This window comes from Panulirus ornatus, chromosome 50 (assembly GCF_036320965.1).
Source record: "Panulirus ornatus isolate Po-2019 chromosome 50, ASM3632096v1, whole genome shotgun sequence".
Classification (NCBI taxonomy): Eukaryota; Metazoa; Arthropoda; class Malacostraca; order Decapoda; family Palinuridae; genus Panulirus; species Panulirus ornatus.
In genome coordinates this window covers 3,417,774-3,438,755 of record NC_092273.1, presented here as the reverse complement: position 1 = coordinate 3,438,755, position 20,982 = coordinate 3,417,774, and the positions used below count along the sequence as shown (strand labels likewise).

Genomic DNA, 20,982 nt, shown 5'->3' with positions numbered 1-20,982 from the left:
TTTCTTTTGTAAAAAGCTACGTGCTTTCTAATTACCTTTTCCAGACTCTTATGAAATACATGTGTCAGTGGAATCACTGTAGCTTAGTGCCTGTGTCCAGTCTCTTTTCTTAAAGATAGATATGACCTTCATACTTTTCAAGAGGTTTATCAAGCGCATCTGCACACATTCTCGGACAATAGAGTGAAATTTCATGAAGATGCTCCTGCAAATGTTTTTTGTGTGATGTTTGTGTCTACTGTAATGTGGAGGGATTGGGTCTAAAGACATATTGTAAAAATGAGAGTGGGATATTTTGCTTGACTATTATGGATCAATTAAAAAAAAACTGAATACTGAAGATGTTAGTGATAAAGGGCAGAAAGAGGAGGTGAGATGGGTAATTCATATTAAAGAAAATTAGAGGTGGAAGGAATGACAAACATGAGGCCTTTGTATTGCCTGTCCTGCTATGTTTCAACATAATAAAAGCACATTAATTTGCAAAAATTTGTATGCTATGATACTTATGTGCATTTACACATGCATATTTCATACATAAATGTTAAAGATCTGAGTTTCCCATTACCTATCACTCCTGAGTTTGTACAGGACTTGCATAATAAAAAAATAAGTTTTTGTTTAAATAACGATTTATGCAACTGCTTGCTCCATACATTTATCAGCTCATCACCTCTTGCAGGGGTACCTACGTCATGACCAAGAAGTTTCTTCCATGTATTGTTCTTGAGTTATCACATTAACAAGGATGTGCTCACAGAGAGATACAAAGATTTAAAAAACAGACAGAGGCAAGGGTGACACCATAACGTCCCACGTACTGTACATCATGTGAAGTAATGGAACATAAAAGTGAATCTAACAAGTTTACGAAAGCTGAATGAAAGGAAAGCCATGAATAAGGAACTGCAATAATGTGCTGAATGTGTTTGTGACAAGCATGTCTTAATAACAAAAGAGTGTTGGGGTCACAGAATAAAAAGAATAATCTGTCTGCACCATCCTGCTGAACAAGAAGACAAGGGTAACTAGTCTGAATGAGTGTTCTATTTATAGCAACATGCTTTTAATACTAAATTATCATGAATTTACTCTAAAGCCAAACCACTGGTTCCTATTTACACAGAAAGCTACATCTACTCCATTTTCAAACTCCTCTACACATCCTCAGGTATAACAAATCTTTACCATTTACAACAAAGTATAATGCCATGATTAGGGCCATTTAAAAGGGCTAAAAGAATTCTTAGAAATGTAACCAGTAAAGATTTGTAATGATAACTACAACTAACACAATATATAAATGACCAAGTGTAACAGCAATCACTGTTCAGTGGCTCAGTATGATACAACAGGAAGGAAAATATCTTAATGCCTTTTTCTGATATAAAAGTTCCGAGATATCTCATCTTATTTCTGTTATATCTAAGGCTCTGTGCTCCATTTCCATCCCAAAAGTGTGTGGATGGAATAAAGCTCATAAACAGAAGCCTCTAAAATGATACTGAATTTCATACAGAGGAACAATAAAACATGAGCTTTAGCTCATTAACACAAAACAGCTGGCAATAAAGGAAGCTCAAATATCTATAGTGCAACAGATAGGTAATAATCATAAGCAGTCGTACACACAAGCTCAACAACATATAAAGTTTGTCAAGGTATCAAGTGGTCTTTACATAAGTAACAGCATCTAATAATGAGAAGTGTAAATATAAACAGTGCTAGTGTTATTATGATTAGTAATGACTTTAAAACAGTAACGTCTTTATACAAAATGAGAGTTCATAACAAGGGGTTATGTCTTATGACAGGATGAAGTAGCCTTATAACATTCTGATATTGTAACCTCCATAATACATGGCATCATCCTCTGCCTCATCCTAAGTAAGATGGAAAAAATAAATATTAGAAAAGGGGCTATGAGTCCTCTTAAGCACAACTCTTGCTTTAACACTCACAGCCCCTGAGCAAAGACCTACTGCCTACGTATATGTGCCATGTCTTTAAGGAATGGTCCAGGTTCAAGTTTACATATAATCAAATGTTAAATTTATGAATTCATTACCTTTCATTAATCCACTTACAACCTATATCAACAATGATACCTGTTTATCTATAATGGCTCAATTCTGTGTGTTAGAGGCCAAGTCTGACTTTCATGGTCATGCCTACCACGAATCAATATGGTTGTATTGTCATTTCACTGGTTCGAATAAACTCATCAATATGGTTGACTCTAATGTCCAAGTTAACATACATATATTTTCATGAAAAAGTGCAAGCAGGTATACTTCATCAGATACAGATGGTGATATTAAGATGCATGACAACAATGACCAAAACAAATCTGGTTAAAAAACTGCTGTATATATGATAAATGTACAGCCTAAATCAAGTATACAAAGTGTTGTATTGCAAAACCAAGCACACTACCAAAATAACATTAAACACAAGCATGCAAAAGCCTTTATTTTTGTGGTACAACACAATTCTTAACAATAACTATTATTTCTTAGATGTGAAATGACATCAAATAACACGAATTTCTTAGCCACTACTGAAGCTTGTATAAAACTAATTAAAGAGAACTTTTGAATTTGATGCATTTATTTTGCAGTGATTTTTTCAATATATAAAACATCACGCATTACAACCTGTGCTATTCCTTTAAGTCATTTATGAATGCCTCCCCTAAATATCGAGATTAAAATTAACTGCTCTTTATCTATAATTTGGTCTTAGGGAAAGGTTTTCAATTAGATACTATATTTTCACTCATATTACTTCATATTAAGATGATGAATAACCTTAACAAAAATATATAACACACAAACATACACACACAACCACACACACACACACACACACACATATATATAATATTCTGGTGGTTCATTTCCATTGCACTAAACATAAAATCAAGATATAAAACAATATTCCTGGGAAATAACATTCTTTGAAGAGAATTAAGCTCCAAAGAAAATCTGCATTAGTACTTTATAGCTCAATAATTGTCAGCAAGGCAGTGTTAAGAACATGAAAAATGATCTCATTTGCACACATATAATTTATAGCTGCCATGTATAACTCACCTTAAAATTGAGCTCCCATTCAAAGCCAAGCCCCACAAACTGTTTTGTAGTTTACACTGACCACTTACCATGCCTTAGTTTTGCCCAATGATAGAAAGTCACCCTTTACCACATCATTCCATTTCTCACCATTTCATACAAATATTTTACTCTACAGACTGTTCAGGCCCCAGTAACTTAAAGCCTCTTTCACACCGTCTCCTTTGTCTCTTCCTCCCATTTGCTTCCTCCACTTCCAATACATATCTCCAACGAGTCAGTCTCTTTAAGCTCATCTTATACATCCAAACCATTTCAGCTCACCCTAGTTAGCTTTCTTACTTATACTCTGTCTACTACCAAACATCTCTCAAACAATGTCATTCCTTATATGATCAGCTCTCTTCACTATATTTTCCATTGGCAATCTATTTCTAGTACATACCCTTTTCCATTAATATGCATCAAGGGTCCACAACTTGCATCCATACAACACTATTGGAACTATTACATCAAACATACCCATCTTTGTACTTGGGGTTATTAACTTCTTCCTCTGCCCTTAAAGAGTGACCTTTCCTTCACACACATACCTCAATGTACCCAGGACCTTTGCCTCATCCCCTACACTGTGATTCACTTAAGCTCCTACAGTTCCATACACTATCATGACTACTCTCTGCAATCTATAACATCTAGTGCACACATCCTCTGTCACTCTTAAAGCCATTAATAACAACCATATAATGAACATCCTCTTTTGGCACCTATTTTAAGCTGCAAAATATGATACACATAATTGTTATTATCTTTTTTCCCACTGTGTATCATATACAGGTTCACCATCGATTTTCCAGCAACTGATGGTCCAGCACCTTCTTTAGTCCAGACAAAATTACGTGGTGGAACTTGAAATTACCGCGGCCACCAGACTAGTTTACTGGACGGCCACAGATGGCGTTGTAAGATGTGCATATTCACATTCTTTACACTTATCTTGCTTAAATTTACCCTAGCTATGGTTTCTAAGATATATGAGTGTCAGTTGTGGCATCAAACGTAAACAACAGTCCATATCAATCCAAGATAAAGTAGAACTGTTGAAAAAAATGGATCATGGTGTTTCGGTGCATAAGCTGTGTGACATCCACAGTATTGGTTCATCAACTGTTTATGATTTAAAGAAACAAAGGGAGAGAATATTGGAATTCTATGTAGACAGCGATTCCAAGAAGCAATTGACAATTAGAAAAACTATGAAAGATGGTATGAGTACTGACGATCGAGTGATGATGCAATGGTTTCAACAGCATTGGAGTGATGGAGTGGACTTGTCAGGTAGTATAATAATGGACCAGGCTAAGTTGTTCCATAAAGAACTTAAACTACAGCATTAGTGTGACTATGGTGAAGGATGGATTCAAAGATTCAAGTGTCATGGAATTTCCATGAATAAAGTGTGTGGAGAAAAGCAGTCTACAAATCACGAAGGAGCTGCTGAGTATGTGGACAAATTTGCGAAACTCTTAGCTGACAAGCACCTAAGTCCTGAGCAGGCGTATAATGGATTTCATTCATCTATTTAATTTACATTTAATATTTGTTCAATTTAAATTCCTAGAAGTCCAAGATATTTTTTAGACACAAGGGAGATGTAAAATTACTGGGTTTGAGGTGTGTTGATGAACTATCATTACATGACCACAGTTGGTCTGGCAAAATGGTTAATTTGTCAAGGCTTTGGAACCAAGAGTGCCAGAAAATCGGTGGTGTTCCTGTACCTGCAATTCATAGTCATACTTTACTTAATAAAAGTTATGGCTTTATCAATCTGTAACAACCATGAAGAAATCTCATGTTTTCTAACCATGAAAAATTCTTTTAGAAAATGATGAATAGATACAAAATGTTTCATTACAGTATGCCTTTCCCTAGAGAGGCACAATTCATGAGTTCTTGATGAGTTCTTGTCACCAACTAAAAAGCTGTGCATGCACTTTATCATGTATTGTAGGTGAAAGTCCACCTAGGATTGGACTTTTATCTAGGAGCTGTAAGCATCACAGAAAGTGTAGAGAGATTTGCTGGTCTGCACATCTATCTGAAGCCCTGGATAATCAAGATTCTGGACAATCAAAGATAAGTAAGCAGTTAGTTTAGAAAAAAGGTAGCTTTCAGGAAAGTAAGCCATACTAGCCATTATTATGCCCTGGGTCAAAAATTTTCCCTAAGTATCTGTACTGTATTCTGGTTTGATGTAGTTCATATAGCTTAACCCACTGACTGCTAACGTGCCATATGCAGTATGGTATGCCTTTGGCAGTTGACAGTGAGTGCACCATATGTGGTCAGGGGCTTTCATAAATCTCAGGCATGGATAAAAAACATATATAGGCAACTCAGCCAATGTTTCCATATCCTTCAGCCATATTTCTTCAACTGAACTCGTCGGTACCCATCCAAAAGTCACAAGGTTACTATATATCAAATGCATACGGCTGAGGAAAATGTATATAATTATAATGCCAATAAATGATAAAACAGTTTTATTAATGTTACCCCTGGATACTTTCTGAAAGGGTCTTGTTTTTACTCCAGGACCCATTTTACTGAGGCTCCCCCAACTCTAAGGCTGTGCTAGATTTAGTACCAAGGACAAGATGGATTCTTTTAAAGTGGGAAGTTATTTAACAAGACTATACTCTCTTTTGTCAACTGACAATGATACAACCACCCTAAACTAAAAGTGACTTTTCTCTTGTGGTGTAATTTTAAGCACAAAAAGTCTGGTAAAACCTATAAGTGTAAAGATGAATCTTATCAAAATGAATACTAAGAAATTCAAATGTGTGAATATTACGGCATGTGGAGAAATTATACGGTGGGCTGGGTCATATCCTGAACATTTATTCATTGGGGAAGCTCACCATGCACATCAAATAAAGTTTTGCTATACATGTACTGACATTATAATACATATTTATATATATACATGACAGCTAGAGACTGAGTGTGAACAAATGTGGCCTTTGTTGTCTTTTCCTAGCGCTACCTTGCGCACATGTGGGGGAGGGGGTTGTCATTTCATGTGTGGCGGGGTGGCGACGGGAATGAATAAGGGCAGACTGTATGAATTATGTAAATGTGTATATACGTATATGTCTGTGTATGTATATATATATATGTATACGCTGAGATGTATAGGTATGTATATGTGTGTGTGTGTGTGGACGTGCATGTATATACATGTGTATGTGGGTGGGTCGGGCCATTCCTTAGTCTGTTTCCTTGCGCTACCTCGCTAACGCAGGGGACAGTGACACAGTATAATAAATAAAAAATATATTTTTTTTTTATTTTGCTTTGTTGCTGTCTCCCACGTTTGCGAGGTAGCGCAAGGAAACAGACAAAAGAAATGGCACAACCCACCCCCATACACATGTATATACATACACGTCCACACACGCAAATATATATACCTATACATCTCAATGTACACATATATATACACACACAGACACATACATATATACCCATGCACACAATTCGCACTGTCTGCCCTTATTCATTCCCATCGCCACCTCGCCACACATGTAATACCATCCCGTTCCCCCTCATGTGTGCGAGGTAGCGCTAGGAAAAGACAACAAAGGCTCCATTCGTTCACACTCAGTCTCTAGCTGTCATGCAATAATGCCCGAAACCACAGCTCCCTTTCCACATAAAGGCCCCACACAACTTTCTATGGTTTACCCCAGACACTTCACATGCCCTGATTCAATCCACTGACAGCACGTCAACCCCGGTATACCACATCGATCCAATTCACTCTATTCCTTGCCCGCCTTTCACCCTCCTGCATGTTCAGGCCCCGATCACACAAAATCTTTTTCACTCCATCTTTCCACCTCCAATTTGGTCTCCCACTTCTCCTCATTCCCTCCACCTCCGACACATATATCCTCTTGGTCAATCTTTCCTCACTCATTCTCTCCATGTGCCCAAACCATTTCAAAACACCCTCTTCTGCTCTCTCAACCACGCTCTTTTTATTTCCACACATCTCTCTTACCCTTACATTACTTACTTGATCAAACCACCTCACACCACACATTGTCCTCAAGCATTTCATTTCCAGCACATCCACCCTCCTGCGCACAACTCTATCCATAGCCCACGCCTCCCAACCATACAACATTGTTGGAACCACTATTCCTTCAAACATACCCATTTTTGCTTTCCGAGATAATGTTCTCAACTTCCACACATTCTTCAAGGCTCCCAGGATTTTTGCCCCCTCCCCCATCCTATGATTCACTTCCGCTTCCATGGTTCCATCCGCTGCCAGATCCACTCCCAGATATCTAAAACACTTTACTTCCTCCAGTTTTTCTCCATTCAAACTTACCTCCCAATTAACTTGACCCTCAACCCTAATGTACCTAACAACCTTGCTCTTATTCACATTTACTCTTAACTTTCTTCTTTCACACACTTTACCAAACTCAGTCACCAGCTTCTGCAGTTTCTTACATGAATCAGCCACCAGTGCTGTATCATCAGCGAACAACAACTGACTCACTTCCCAAGCTCTCTCATCCACAACAGACTGCATACTTGCCCCTCTTTCCAAAACTCTTGCATTCACCTCCCTAACAACCCCATCCATAAACAAATTAAACAACTATGGAGACATCACACACCCCTGCCGCAAACCTACATTCACTGAGAACCAATAACTTTCCTCTCTTCCTACACGTACACATGCCTTACATCCTCGATAAAAACTTTTCACTGCTTCTAACAACTTGCCTCCCACACCATATATTCTTAATACCTTCCACAGAGCATCTCTATCAACTCTATCATATGCCTTCTCCAGATCCATAAATGCTACATACAAATCGATTTGCTTTTCTAAGTATTTCTCACATACATTCTTCGAAGCAAACACCTGATCCACACATCCTCTACCACTTCTGAAACCACACTGCTCTTCCCCAATCTGATGCTCTGTACATGCCTTCACCCTCTCAATCAATACCCTCCCATAGAATTTACCAGGAATACTCAACAAACTTATACCTCTGTAATTTGAGCACTCACTCTTATCCCCTTTGCCTTTGTACAATGGCACTATGCACGCATTCCGCCAATCCTCAGGCACCTCACCATGAATCATACATACATTAAACAACCTCACCAACCAGTCAACAATACAGTCACCCCCTTTTTTAATAAATTCCACTGCAATACCATCCAGACCTGCTGCCTTGCCGGCTTTCATCTTCCACAAAGTTTTACTACCTCTTCTCTGTTTACCAAATCATTTTCCCTAACTCTCTCACTTTGCACACCACCTCGACCAAACCACCCTATATCTGCCACTCTATCATCAAACACATTCAACAAACCTTCAAAATACTCACTCTATCGCCTTCTTCAACAAACCTTCAAAATACTCACTCCATCTCCTTCTCACATCACCACTACTTGTTATCACCTCCCCATTTGCCCCCTTCACTGAAGTTCCCATTTGCTCCCTTGTCTTATGCACTTTATTTACCTCCTTCCAGAACATCTTTTTATCTTCCCTAAAATTTAATGATACTCTCTCACCCCAACTCTCATTTGCCCTCTTTTTCACCTCTTGCACCTTTCTCTTGACCTTCTGTCTCTTTCTTTTATACATCTCCCACTCATTTGCATTTTTTCCCTGCAAAAATATATATATATATATATATATATATTCTTTCTTTTCTTTCAAACCACCCGCCACCTCCCGCACCAGCGAGGTAGCGTTAAGAACAGAGGACTGGGCCTTGAGGGAATACCCTCACCTGGCCCAATTCTCTGTTCCTTCTTTTGGAAAATTAAAAAAAAAAAAAAAAAAAACGAGAGGGGAGGATTTCCAGCCCCCCGCTCCCTCCCCTTTTAGTCGCCTTCTACGACACGCAGGGAATACGTGGGAAGTATTCTTTCTCCCCTATCCCCAGGGAATATATATATATATTCTATTTCATTTTACGTTGTCGCTGTCTCCCGTGTTAGCGAGGTAGCGCAAGGAAACAGACAAAAGAATGGCCCAACCCACCCACATACACATGTAAATACATACACGTCCACACATGCAAATATACATACCTATACATCTCAACATATATATACCACACAGACATATACATATATACACATGTACATAATTCATACTGTCTGCCTTTATTCATTCCCATTGCCACCCCGCCACACATGAAATAACAACCCCCTCCCCCCCGCATGTGCACGAGGTAGCGCTAGGAAAAGACAACAAAGGCCACATTCGTTCACACTTAGTCTCTAGCTGTCATGTATAATGCACCAAAACCACAGCTCCCTTTCCACATCCACGCCCCACAGAACTCTCCATGGTTTACCCCAGATGCTTCACATGCCCTGGTTCAATCCATTGACTATCAAAATTATTATACTATGTAGCTGTCTCCCACGTAAGTGAGGTAGAGCAAGGAAACAAACGCAATTGTTTCAGATTAAAATAGCTCCTTCAAAAGAAAATGCAAAAACTTTTAACAGGTTCTTTCTTTTTTACATGTAGAGCATGTGCAGTCAATGGGTTAAAGCAATACTTTGAAAGTTAATAACATAAAACAGCAATCAACTATCACCTGTCTTTAAACTGGCTCTTAAATGGTTCATTTCAACATATACTAGGTAAGAGCACTCATGAATTTTTGTTGCAAACCTAAAACAGCCATATCAATCATTCTCATGAAACCCTAATTTGGTGTAAGGACAGACAGTGTTAAAAGTACTCATGAATTCTTGCTGCAAAGCTAAAACAACCGTATCAAATACTCCCATGAAACCCTAATCTGGTATAGGCCAGACAGTCAGTGTTTTGTACTTACCTCTACCCACTCAATACCATCCTTTGTTAAAAAATTAGATACTTTACAAAATTCAATGGAATTAATCACTTCAAAATCAACTTCTTGTGTCAATTCATACACAAATATTACGTCATTGTGTACTCTTAAATACTACATAATGCTGAGCTCTAGCACAATACCTGGCTTTGGATTTATTGTGGAATCTCTTTCAGGGTTAGGTGCTGTAGAGCAATCGATGTGTTTACAGATCCAACAAGTAACAAAAATGTATTTCTGTTGCTGGGTATATTTCATTACCATTAAAAAATTACATATCCCTGGGGATAGGGGAGAAAGAACACTTCCCACGATTTCCCTGCACGTCATAGAAGGCAACTAAAAGGGTTGGAAGCGGTGGACTGGAAATCCTCTCCTCCTGTTTTACTTTTCCAAAAGAAGGAACTGAGATGGGGAATGGCTTGAACAAACTTGCTCCAACCACCCAGAGCCTATATCTAGGTCTGTATGCCCTGGAGGATTCTGGCACTGAATGCTGAGGATAAGTTGTCCATTTTGAAAGACTTTTCAGTGTGTGATTAATATCGATGTATATCATGAGGAGACTTTTACACTCACAGGGTCCCGCTGCCATGAAAGTTGGGATTAAAGAGTATCAGTAAATCTTAGGAGGAATAAAAGGATATCTTAGAAGGAGGAAGACAAGAGAATGAATGGGAACATTGGTGAAGGAGGAAAGGGAGGAAGTGATAACAGGTAGTGATGGAGTGAAGAGGGGAAAACAGGCAGTATGTTTGAGGAAAGGAACCTATATGTTCAAGCTCTCTGTGAAAGAATTGCTTGAGAATGTCTTAGACATAAAGTGAGCTGTTACTGTGATGGTGAAAACTTAGGAAAAGGTAGCACTTCAGCTGAAGGAGTTGTGGGAATGTGTGAAAAACTGCACAGAAGTGAGTTCTAGACTGGTGTGGACATAAATCAAAATGGATTATGAGAGGTGGGTGTTTATAAGTGCTTATATACCAACCATGAGAAGGGTGACAAAAAGAGGCAAATATTTTTGGAAACAGTTGAGTGAGTGTGTCAGTGGTTTTGATGTGAGAGATCGGGTATTGGTGACAAGTGATTTGAACACAAACATGAGTAATGTGGCAGCTGAGGGGGTTATGGGATATTCAGTGATATAAATGGAAATGATGAACAGCTTATGGAGTTAAGTGTTGAAAAAGGACTAGTGACTGCAAATATCTGGTTTAAAACAAACGGATAAACATAACATGTTTACATTAGGGAAGAAGGTCAGTGACCTTTACTGCAATATAAACTAAATAACTGGCATGCAAAAGGGAACTCTTGGATGTGAATGTGCTAGGGTGGGCAACTGGTGGATGTATGATCATCACCTAGTGGAGGTAAAGGCAAAGATATGTAAAGGTTTTCAGAAAAGAGGAAATAATATGGGTGAGAAGGTGGTGCAAGTAAGTGAGCTTAGAAGAGAGGCTTGTGTGAAGACATACCAGGAAAGATAGTATATAAAACTGCAAGAGATGAAAGTAAATGAAGTCGGTCATGGAGAGAGGAGCAGGTATATACTGTGAGTGAGGAATGGCTGATGTTTAAGAAAGCATTGCTGGCATGTGCAACAGAAGTGTGTGGTATGAAGAAGTATGGAGGTGGGCAGGTGATAAAGGCCAGAGAGTGGTAGGATGATGAAGTTGGTGAAGAGAGAGAGAGAGAGAGAGAGAGAGAGAGAGAGAGAGAGAGAGAGAGAGAGAGAGAGAGAGAGAGAGAGAGAGAGAGAGAGAGAGAGATGCATGGACATTACTTACTGGGAAGGAGTGTGAGCAATTGGGGAGATATACTAGAGAAAGCAGCAAGAGGTTAAGAGGAAGGTGTAGGAGCTGAAAAAAAGGGCAGATGAGAACTAGGGTCAGCAAGTATCAAAAAACTTTAGAAAGAACGGGAGAAAGTTTTGGAAAAGAGGTTAATAACAGAAGAAACACAAGAGATGATATAAGAATATTGGTGAAAAGGGCAAATGGGAAAGTGATAACTGACAGAGATGAAGTGGAGAGAAAAAGGCTGAAGAACTATTGAATGTGTTTAACAATAGGGCAGTAGATGTGGGGTGTTTGGGTTGGCAAGGTAGAAAACGAGGAACAAGGAACAGATGAAGAGGGGCTGCATCTGCTTACACCCGTTTTGTATTTTGCTGTCGTTTGTAATGCACTGAAACCACAGCTCTCTATCAACAACCAGGCCCCACTGAACTTTCCATGTTTTACCCTAGACACTTCACATGCCCTGGTTCAGTCCACTGACAGCATGTGGAACCCAATAACACATTGCTCCAATTAACTCTCTACGTATATATGAAGGTGTTACATTGCTCCAATTCACTCTCTGCATATATACGAAGGTGTTACTGGTCTCTGCCTGTTCATAGTTACACTGTGAATGATAAGTCACCTTTGGTGAGGCTATATCATTAAGAGCACAGTTTCATCAAAAAACTTCTCACTATAAAAAAATCTACAGTTCCCTGATACTGGAAGTACTGCAGCCTTAAGTTGCAGCAACCTTTAGAAAGGTCCTGGGTAACACTAGGACTCTTTCACAGAAACTGATCCCTTGGTAACTATGATCAATAAATATATGTATATGAATGTGAATAAAAGCAAAGGGCAGAGGGACAGAATGGGAAAAATTTGGAGGCTGAGTGTTTTAGATATCTGGAAGCAGATATGGCAGTGAATGGAGCCATGGAAGCCAAAGTAAGTCAAAGGGTGGATGGGGGGAAAGGTTCAGAGTATTACGGAATGTGGGAAAAAAGAGTCATTTTCTGGGATGGCAAAAATGGGTACGTTTGAATGATGTATGGATGTGAGGCATAGCTATGGATGAGGATGTGTGAAGGAAGGTGGATGTGTTGAAACTAAAATGTCTGAGAACAATAAAATTGTGAGGAGGCTTGATCAAGTACTAAAAGGTTCAGAGTGAGGGATAGTAATAAGTATGTTTGACAGAGATAATGGTGTGCTGAAATGGTTTGGACATATGAAGAGAATGCAAGAGGAAAGGTTGGCAAAGATTATATACGTCAGACATAGAGGGGACAGGGAGACCAAAATTCAAGATGGTATGATGAAATGAAAAAGATTTTGAGTGCTCAGTGCCTGAACATGCAGGTAGTGACAGGCATGCATAGGATAATGGGAATTGGAGTGATGTGATATACAGGAAGATGTTCTGTCAATGGAAAACCAGTGAAAGGTCTGTGAGGCCTGACTAGATAGGGGGCTGTGGTTTCATAACATATGACGGCAAGAGAATGGATGTGAGCAAATTAAGCCTTTTCTTTGTTCCTTCTTTTAGGGAGTGGTGATGTAGGACTTCTACTGCATGCAGGAGATATATGGGTAGTATTCATTCTCCCTAATCCTCAGGAAAAACAAATCTGTAACATTTTAATAAATTTCTTAAGTAAACATGGTTGAGGGGCAAAGATTCCAAATGGAAAACAAACTGAAAAGTTATATCATTACTCATCTATTATGTGCAGGATGATTCAATATAATACATATCTTTTGAGGTTTTATTCTAGTTTTCATGGTTCCTTAATTACTACAGTATTGCACTTGTAAATAATATGATGAGCAAGACCCACTCTGGTTATTATAGCTGTATTATGCAGACAAGGTTACTTTTTTCACAAACTTAACAATACCACATACATTTACTGTAGTCACTTACTCCCAATTTCTTTCATTTCAGTGTTACAAAATAACATGAACAGGAAGCTCAGAAACACTTTACTACACGTACTTCAAACAGAATTCAAGCAAAATACTTCAAAATACACATTTGCAGTACAAAAGATCATAATTCAGACAGCACAGAACTATATTTAATGTAAATGCAACAAGAATGAAAGCAGTAATCTAAACACAACCAATGGAATCATGGCTTATGCTACTACTTGCATTCATAATGATTTAATACCACTCACAATAAACAGATATTACTGAAATGCAGCAAATGATACAAGTCCTAAAAATTGAATGTCATCCACAGAAACTTCTGATCAATATAATACATAAAACTTGGGTCATATGAGGGGCACTAACATACCTGATCAATGCTGAACTGAATTTCCATGACTCAGCCAGCTACACAAGAATCTGATAATACAGCAGATTAAGAATCAATATTCTAACATTATCAAGAAATCTTTATCATACTTATTCAATCATACACCAAAAAGATAATGCTGATATGAGAATAACAGCATTAGGTGGCTTGTACACGAGGAAACTAAAAGACTAATACTGTGAATCGGTGAAATTGTCTTTGGATATCAGATAAAATAGCAAATATGCAACAAATTTGCTGAAGGGTGTTATTCTGACTATGCATGAACATACATCTAATGAAAAATTGAGATTAAGACTCTGATCACGAGCGAAAGTATTAAAGATACAAAAGATATCTTAAAATATCAAACTTACAGTACATATATAAATAACTGTTCATGTTCCTATAGACTAGTCTTGCAAACAAATACTGTCTTCTTACTGAAGGCCTCTGGCCTCTTAATATCCTAAACGGTTTACGTAAACTAAAGTAGGGACAAACTCATTAAAAAGGGAGTTTGTAGAGAGGAAACACTCTGTCTGTTGTAAAAATGTGAGCTAAATGTTCTTTGGCACCATCCCTGCTAGACTTCATTGGGTATATAACTAGTATATAACTATTTATTCGAAATTATCCTAGGACAAATTTCTATGAAAGAGTCCTGGTGTTAACCAGGAACATTCCAAAAGTTCTTCCAGTCCAAGGCAGCACTATTTCTAGTAGCAGGGAAATGTTGAATCCTTAGGAATGAGTTCTTTGATGAGACTGTAATCCTAATGATACAGCCTCACTAAATAGGACTTCACTCACAGTGTATCCTTGAGTTTTTACTTTTCCAAAAGAAGGAACAGGGAAGGGAGCAAAATAAGAATTTTCCCTCTGAGGGTCAGTCCTCTGTTCTTCATGCTACCTCACTAATGCAGGAAATGGCACATAAAAAAATATGGAAACATCTATCATTATCATACTTAATCGCTATTTCCTGCATCAACAAGGTAGGGCCAGGAAACAGACGAAGGATGGCCCATCCACTCATATACACATATATATATACATAAATGCCCATGGACACATATTCATACTTATACATATCAACATATACATAAATATACACACATACACAGACATATACATATATATACATATTCATACATGCTTGCCTTCATCCATTCCTGTCGCTACCCTGCCCCACAGGAAATAGCATCACTGCCCCCTACTTTAGTTAGAGACTCAGCATGAACGAATGTGCCTTTTATGTTTGCTTTCCTGGTGCTACCTCGTTGAAGTGGGGGATGGTGATGCTATTTCCTTAGGGTGAGGTAGTGACAGAAATGGATGAAGGCAAGCAAGTATGAATATGTGCATGTGTATATACATAAATGCCTGTGTGTGTGTATGTATATGTGTGTATATGGGTGTCTATGTATATATATGTGTACATGATATTCCCTCTAAGGCTCAGTCCTCTGTTCTTAATGCTACCTCGCTAATGTGGGAAATGGTGAATGAAGAAAAATATATACATTCATATTCTATTATACTTGATTGAAACTACTATTCCTTCAAACATATCCATTTTTGCTCTCCGAAAAAATGTTTTCTCTTTCCATACATTCTCCATCACTCCCAGAACCTTTGCCCTCTCCCCCACAGACTCACTTCCACTTCCATGGTTCCATTCACTACTAAGTCCACCCCTAGATATCTAAAACAGTTCACTTCCTTCAATTTATCTCCATTCAAACTCACATCCCAACTAACTTGTCCCTCAACCCTGTTGAACCTAATAACCTTCCTCTTATTCACATTTACTCTCAAGTTTCTTCTTTCACACACTTTTCCAAACTCACCAACTTCTGCACTTTCTCACTCAAATCAGCCACCAGTGCTGTATCACCGAGTACCCAGTTCATCATTCAACACAGAGAGGGGGTTGATCGTGATCTGACTACTGCAACCAAAATTTGCACCTCAATGGCCTCCACCCCAGGCAACCCATAATCACATCATGGTCAGCATCACCAACTGCTGCACCGCAGAGATCCGCACTCCTTTCTTTAACGCAAACTTTAACTCTTTTCTTAAATGCTCATCATTTCTTTAGCAAGGTAGCACCAAGAACAGACAAAGAAATGGCCTCATTCGCTCACATCCACTCTCTAGCTGTCATGTACAATATCAAACACAAGAAAATTTTCAGTATAACAGATAGCAGACATTAGGAATAAAAAAGTATATTGTAATTCCGTTCAAGGAAGTTCCTTCACCCCTCCACTGTTACTAAGTAAGTTTCGTATCTTTCTATTATCTGCCAAATATAGAAAGCAACCCTACCAATATATGACGACATCCAGGAGAATATATCAAAAATCCTTGTCCAGTGTATCAAAATGTAAACCATGGCAAGTTTAGTGATTCCTTTTGCTGACTTAACAAAGGGAAAAGATATACGGTGAAAAAGAAAAAAAAATCCAGTGGATAAAATGTTTACAGGGTTAAAAGTACTTTAGAACTGGATGCCACGGGAATGACTGAGTGCATGCAATGGAGGCATAATTTTTTTGAGAGTGAAGCTATGAACAGAAACTTAGTCTCCCCTGATAAACCAATCAAATGTGCAAAATGAAAAGTATCCCATCAAAAACACAAATTGCCTTATAAAAACATATTACTTCAACAGAAATTGATTATCCCTCATCTTCATGGCTATCAGCTAAAAAATAATATTACTGAAAATCTACTATAACTATATATTTCTGAAAACATTAACTTCTGAGAAAAATAAAACAAAATTTTCTTTCTAGTTATTATAAGATCCTAGTTTTTCAGAGCAATAAAACAACACATATGTTCCGCAATTAAAACATTCTTCTTTTTGTGCAAAACAAGTGAAACATCAAGACAGGAAGGAAACTCTCATCCTTTGAACAAAGGGATTTCATTGGCTTTATAGACAATGGAAACATTCATACAGCTAGTGACAAGCCAAAAGAAGCAAGAAGAAAATAGTATCCCTCAGAATGTAGGATAAAATTACTGAGCCATTGCATCTGAATAGAATATAAGGATCCTTTACAAAGAATGAAAATCTAAAAGCATCCATTAGATCCACCATGAAAATAACACAGAGAATAAGAACCTGTCTTCATCTTCAGACCTAGACTCTCCAAAAATTCTTTCTTGAATGATAAATAAATATTCAGCCTCCACTGTCTTTTTCAGATAAACATTCAAGAAATAAAAAACTATGGGAAGATCTTGTCTCTAAAATATCTTTAAGCATAAAATCCTCATGTATTCATTAAAAGTTCTTATTTTTCAATACAATACAATAAGAAAGACTTCAAGGGATTTAAATCCACTTTGAAACCTAGAGAGACACTGTTTCAAGCTCCTTTTATTCCACATATATTAAAACACAACTCATACCCTTGTATACATTCTTTAGCCTTGGACCTTTTACAAAACCTAGTTAAATCAGCTTAGCACTATTTCCCATATCTATTAACCAGTTTCAAACAGTTGGGTAAATTTAAAAGGACTGAAGATATGTGACAATCTTTTATAACACAATCCACTACAAAACTATATCTATATTCTTAGACTAAACCACATTTAAACAGATAAGGTCATGTGTATAAAGTCTTTTAGCTCGCTCACACATCTTCAAAATATACCCAGACTGCCAGAGTGAACAAAGCTTTCCATATCACAATGGCAGTTTTCAAAAAAAAAAAAAAAATTCTGTGAACAACTATGACTTGAAAATGAAATGTGAGACACTTTTGCACTTACCACAAAAAAAAATTACCTCCACTCCATGTGATCAAAAGTCAACTGTCCTGTATTGTTCTGTGAATTGCCTCTAGTCATCAAGAAAGTCAACTCTCCTGTATTGTTCTGTAAATTGCCTCTAGTCATCAAAAAGCAAACAACTATGTTGCTTACATATCAGTAAAATATCAAATGCGGCTCCGAACAAATAGTTCTGAAAACAGCAGAGGCTAATAAGTCCCCTCTTGCCTCATTCAAGCTCAATCTAAAAGCCACAGAAGTCATGTTATAACTGAAATTAAAATTTCAATTGTGGCATAAACTCATATCAGTCACTTATAGCCACTGATATCATATCAATATAATCAACTTGAACCAGCAATACTTGGATGAGAACAAAAATTTTGGTGCCATTCATCTACATCAAATAAAGATTAAGAGTGCACACAATATATTACACTAAAATAAAGACTGACAAATAATAAAGATGGTTCAGACTAACTACAACCACTTTATAATCTATCTATATCTCTGATGCCTATTCCTTTCTAGAATTTCATCATAAGGGTGGCCACAGCAACAGTCTCCATACCTAATGAACTCTAGTGCCAATTGTTAGCCTTTATTGCCACACCCTTATCAGGTCACTGGCAGAGGGCAAGTCTAGTGCAGTGTTTGCAGAGGCTCCTACCTAACATTCCTACTGACAACTTCTACTTAATACTCCTATCTAATATTCTTATTTACTACTTCTACCTAATGCTCCTTCCTAAATGTTCCTACTTACTACTTCTATGTATTGCTCCAACCGTTTTGCCAAGAGGCTAGGCTAGCATATAACACTCACCACAAGAAAATCTATAGTTACGAAGAATAAGTTGAGTGAGTTTAGTGTTGCCAAGTATTATTTGTGACGAGATACTTTATGATCATTTCTTCTCAATAAATTTTCCGAAATCAACAGATTCCTATGTACCTAAAATTGTATAAAAATGGATCATGGTGAAAACAGGAAAATGCCAAGTCAGCAGCTGAATATCATCAGCAAGAACCATGCTGTTTCCATTACAACCTGATCCTCAAGGACAGTTATCACATCATATATAAAATGGGCAGTATATCTCCGAGGCAACATTTAGCATATACCTATGCCACAAATAAATACAGCTAGATGGAAAAGCTTATTCTCAATAACATCAACAAACAAAGCTATGTCCTGCTTATGATAAGTAAAGCTGTTACACAAATAATAAAAATAAGAGAATACCTCTCTGTTATGCTGCAAATGGTTGATTAACATTCTATTGTTTTCATTGTTGCTGCTCAACTAAATTTCAGGAACACACAAAAACACTACCACAATGACCAGACATAATTTAAAGCCAATCACAAACAAAATTCCTGAGAAAAGATATAAAACTGGAAAAGTGGACATATATTCCTGACTAACCACAGCTTGATAAAGTTCTTCTGGATAGCATTTTCATCATTTCTACGTATACATGAACACTCTGGTCACCTTAGGCCATTTCTTCTAAATAGGATTTCTCATCATTTCTATGTAAAGAATACATGAAGACTGGTCATCTCAGAGCATTTTCATGTTCTTTACAAAATTATTGTCAAACATGCCTTCCATTCTGAACTATGGCAAGACTTAAATGAAAGTCTGAGGTATGGTTTACCAATGCCTGGATGAAATCTACATGACTACTGTCATATGCATGAGTGATGGAGGGTGAAGCTCAATCAAATTGGGCCCATGAAATAAATTCCCTACTGGATGAGCACAAGGGTCAGTCAATTGGTGCTCCAGGGGCAACTGCTATCGAATGGAACCCAGCCTGAACAAAAAGGCACAGTTTTCTTAACTCACAGATCCAACAAAAGTAAAGTCTATGCTGAACTATGCACTCCAATATGAGTTACAATAAATACATTACCAAAAGCATAGCAATTCTACACATGCTTCTATAATCATGTACAATCTATGGAAGCAGGTATCTAATATGTATGCTTGTGTTTCCTAGTATCTGCCTCTCTTTGGATTAACTTCACACTAATATATTCTTATGGATGGGGATTCAGTGATAGTTGGCAATATCTTTCCTTTCCACCTCTAACATTAATCTAACATTTCCATATATCAAACACTAAACATGATAATACTCTTATATTCTGCTGTAGTACTTCAAGATGGAAAAAAAAAGATGCTTAATGGTTTTCCAGTTTCAATGCATCTGCCTGGAATGGTCAAAGTGACTCAAATATTTAAGTCTTAAAAGACTCAAAATCTTAATAAGTAACACCAAAAACAGTGCTCAGTTTGATTTTTCAAGATTTCTACAATTGCCTATAAACTATCTGATGCTGATGACAAGAAAAGAAACTTAGAGATGGGGAGGGGGGGGGTGCAAGTTGAAGGGGAAGGAAATGTTGCAGGTGTCTGTCATTCTGGACAAGCTAGTACAGCCCAATCTCGCGCAGAGCCCCTTCCACTGCCTCATCCTTAAAAGAAAATGGGACATTAGCCATTATGGGTTAAAAACCCTTCTGCCCGAGAGACCTCAGGATGATTATGTGAAATATTCAGGGACACATTCAAGAAATGAAGGAAAGTCATGATAAATCCCTACAGTTGATGCACCAAAAGCAATCTTATGTTGTTCTCATACTGTATCTATATTATCAGAGACATGCTGAATCTCTTCAGTGAATGTTTGTATGAAACCAACACTAAGAAATATACAGGGTCTGGGCATCTGCTGCTGGTGATAAATCATGATTACACATCACTGACTGAATGTTTCCCTAAACATAATTCTAATACTCCTAACAGTTTTCTCTGTTAAGAACCTATTCCTTTCTTTTTGTCAAAGAGATTTATTGATGATCAAGTTACAACATGTGAAACAAGAATTTTTCAATAATTTTTCAAACTCAATTAAGAGGTGATCTTAAATATTTATATACAACATTATACGTTAAAATCTTATGAACTACTGGCATTATTGGCTATGAAAATAATCTAGAAAAATTTGACTTAAATCAGGCTTCCTACCTGAATAGAATTATGAATATCAGGTTACTATAATGAAAATCAAGGGTTATTAAAT

At 37.5% G+C, this 20,982-nt stretch overlaps 1 protein-coding gene across 4 annotated transcripts in view; it reads right to left on the bottom strand.

Moving 5' to 3' along the window:
- The window catches only part of AP-1sigma (AP-1 complex subunit sigma-2), a 79,355-nt gene that overhangs the window by 38,494 nt on the left and 19,879 nt on the right, over positions 1-20,982 (bottom strand). The window contains exon 5 of one of the 4 annotated variants that reach the window (XM_071691104.1): positions 1,254-1,883. The exons of 2 other annotated variants lie outside the window; for them this stretch is intronic. In XM_071691104.1, the coding sequence (XP_071547205.1) occupies positions 1,827-1,883 (57 nt within the window). In that variant the 3' untranslated portion in view covers positions 1,254-1,826. Of the gene's footprint in view, positions 1-1,253; positions 1,884-13,539; positions 20,375-20,982 lie in introns of those variants that run through there. One more of the 4 variants, XM_071691106.1, reaches the window with a different exon arrangement.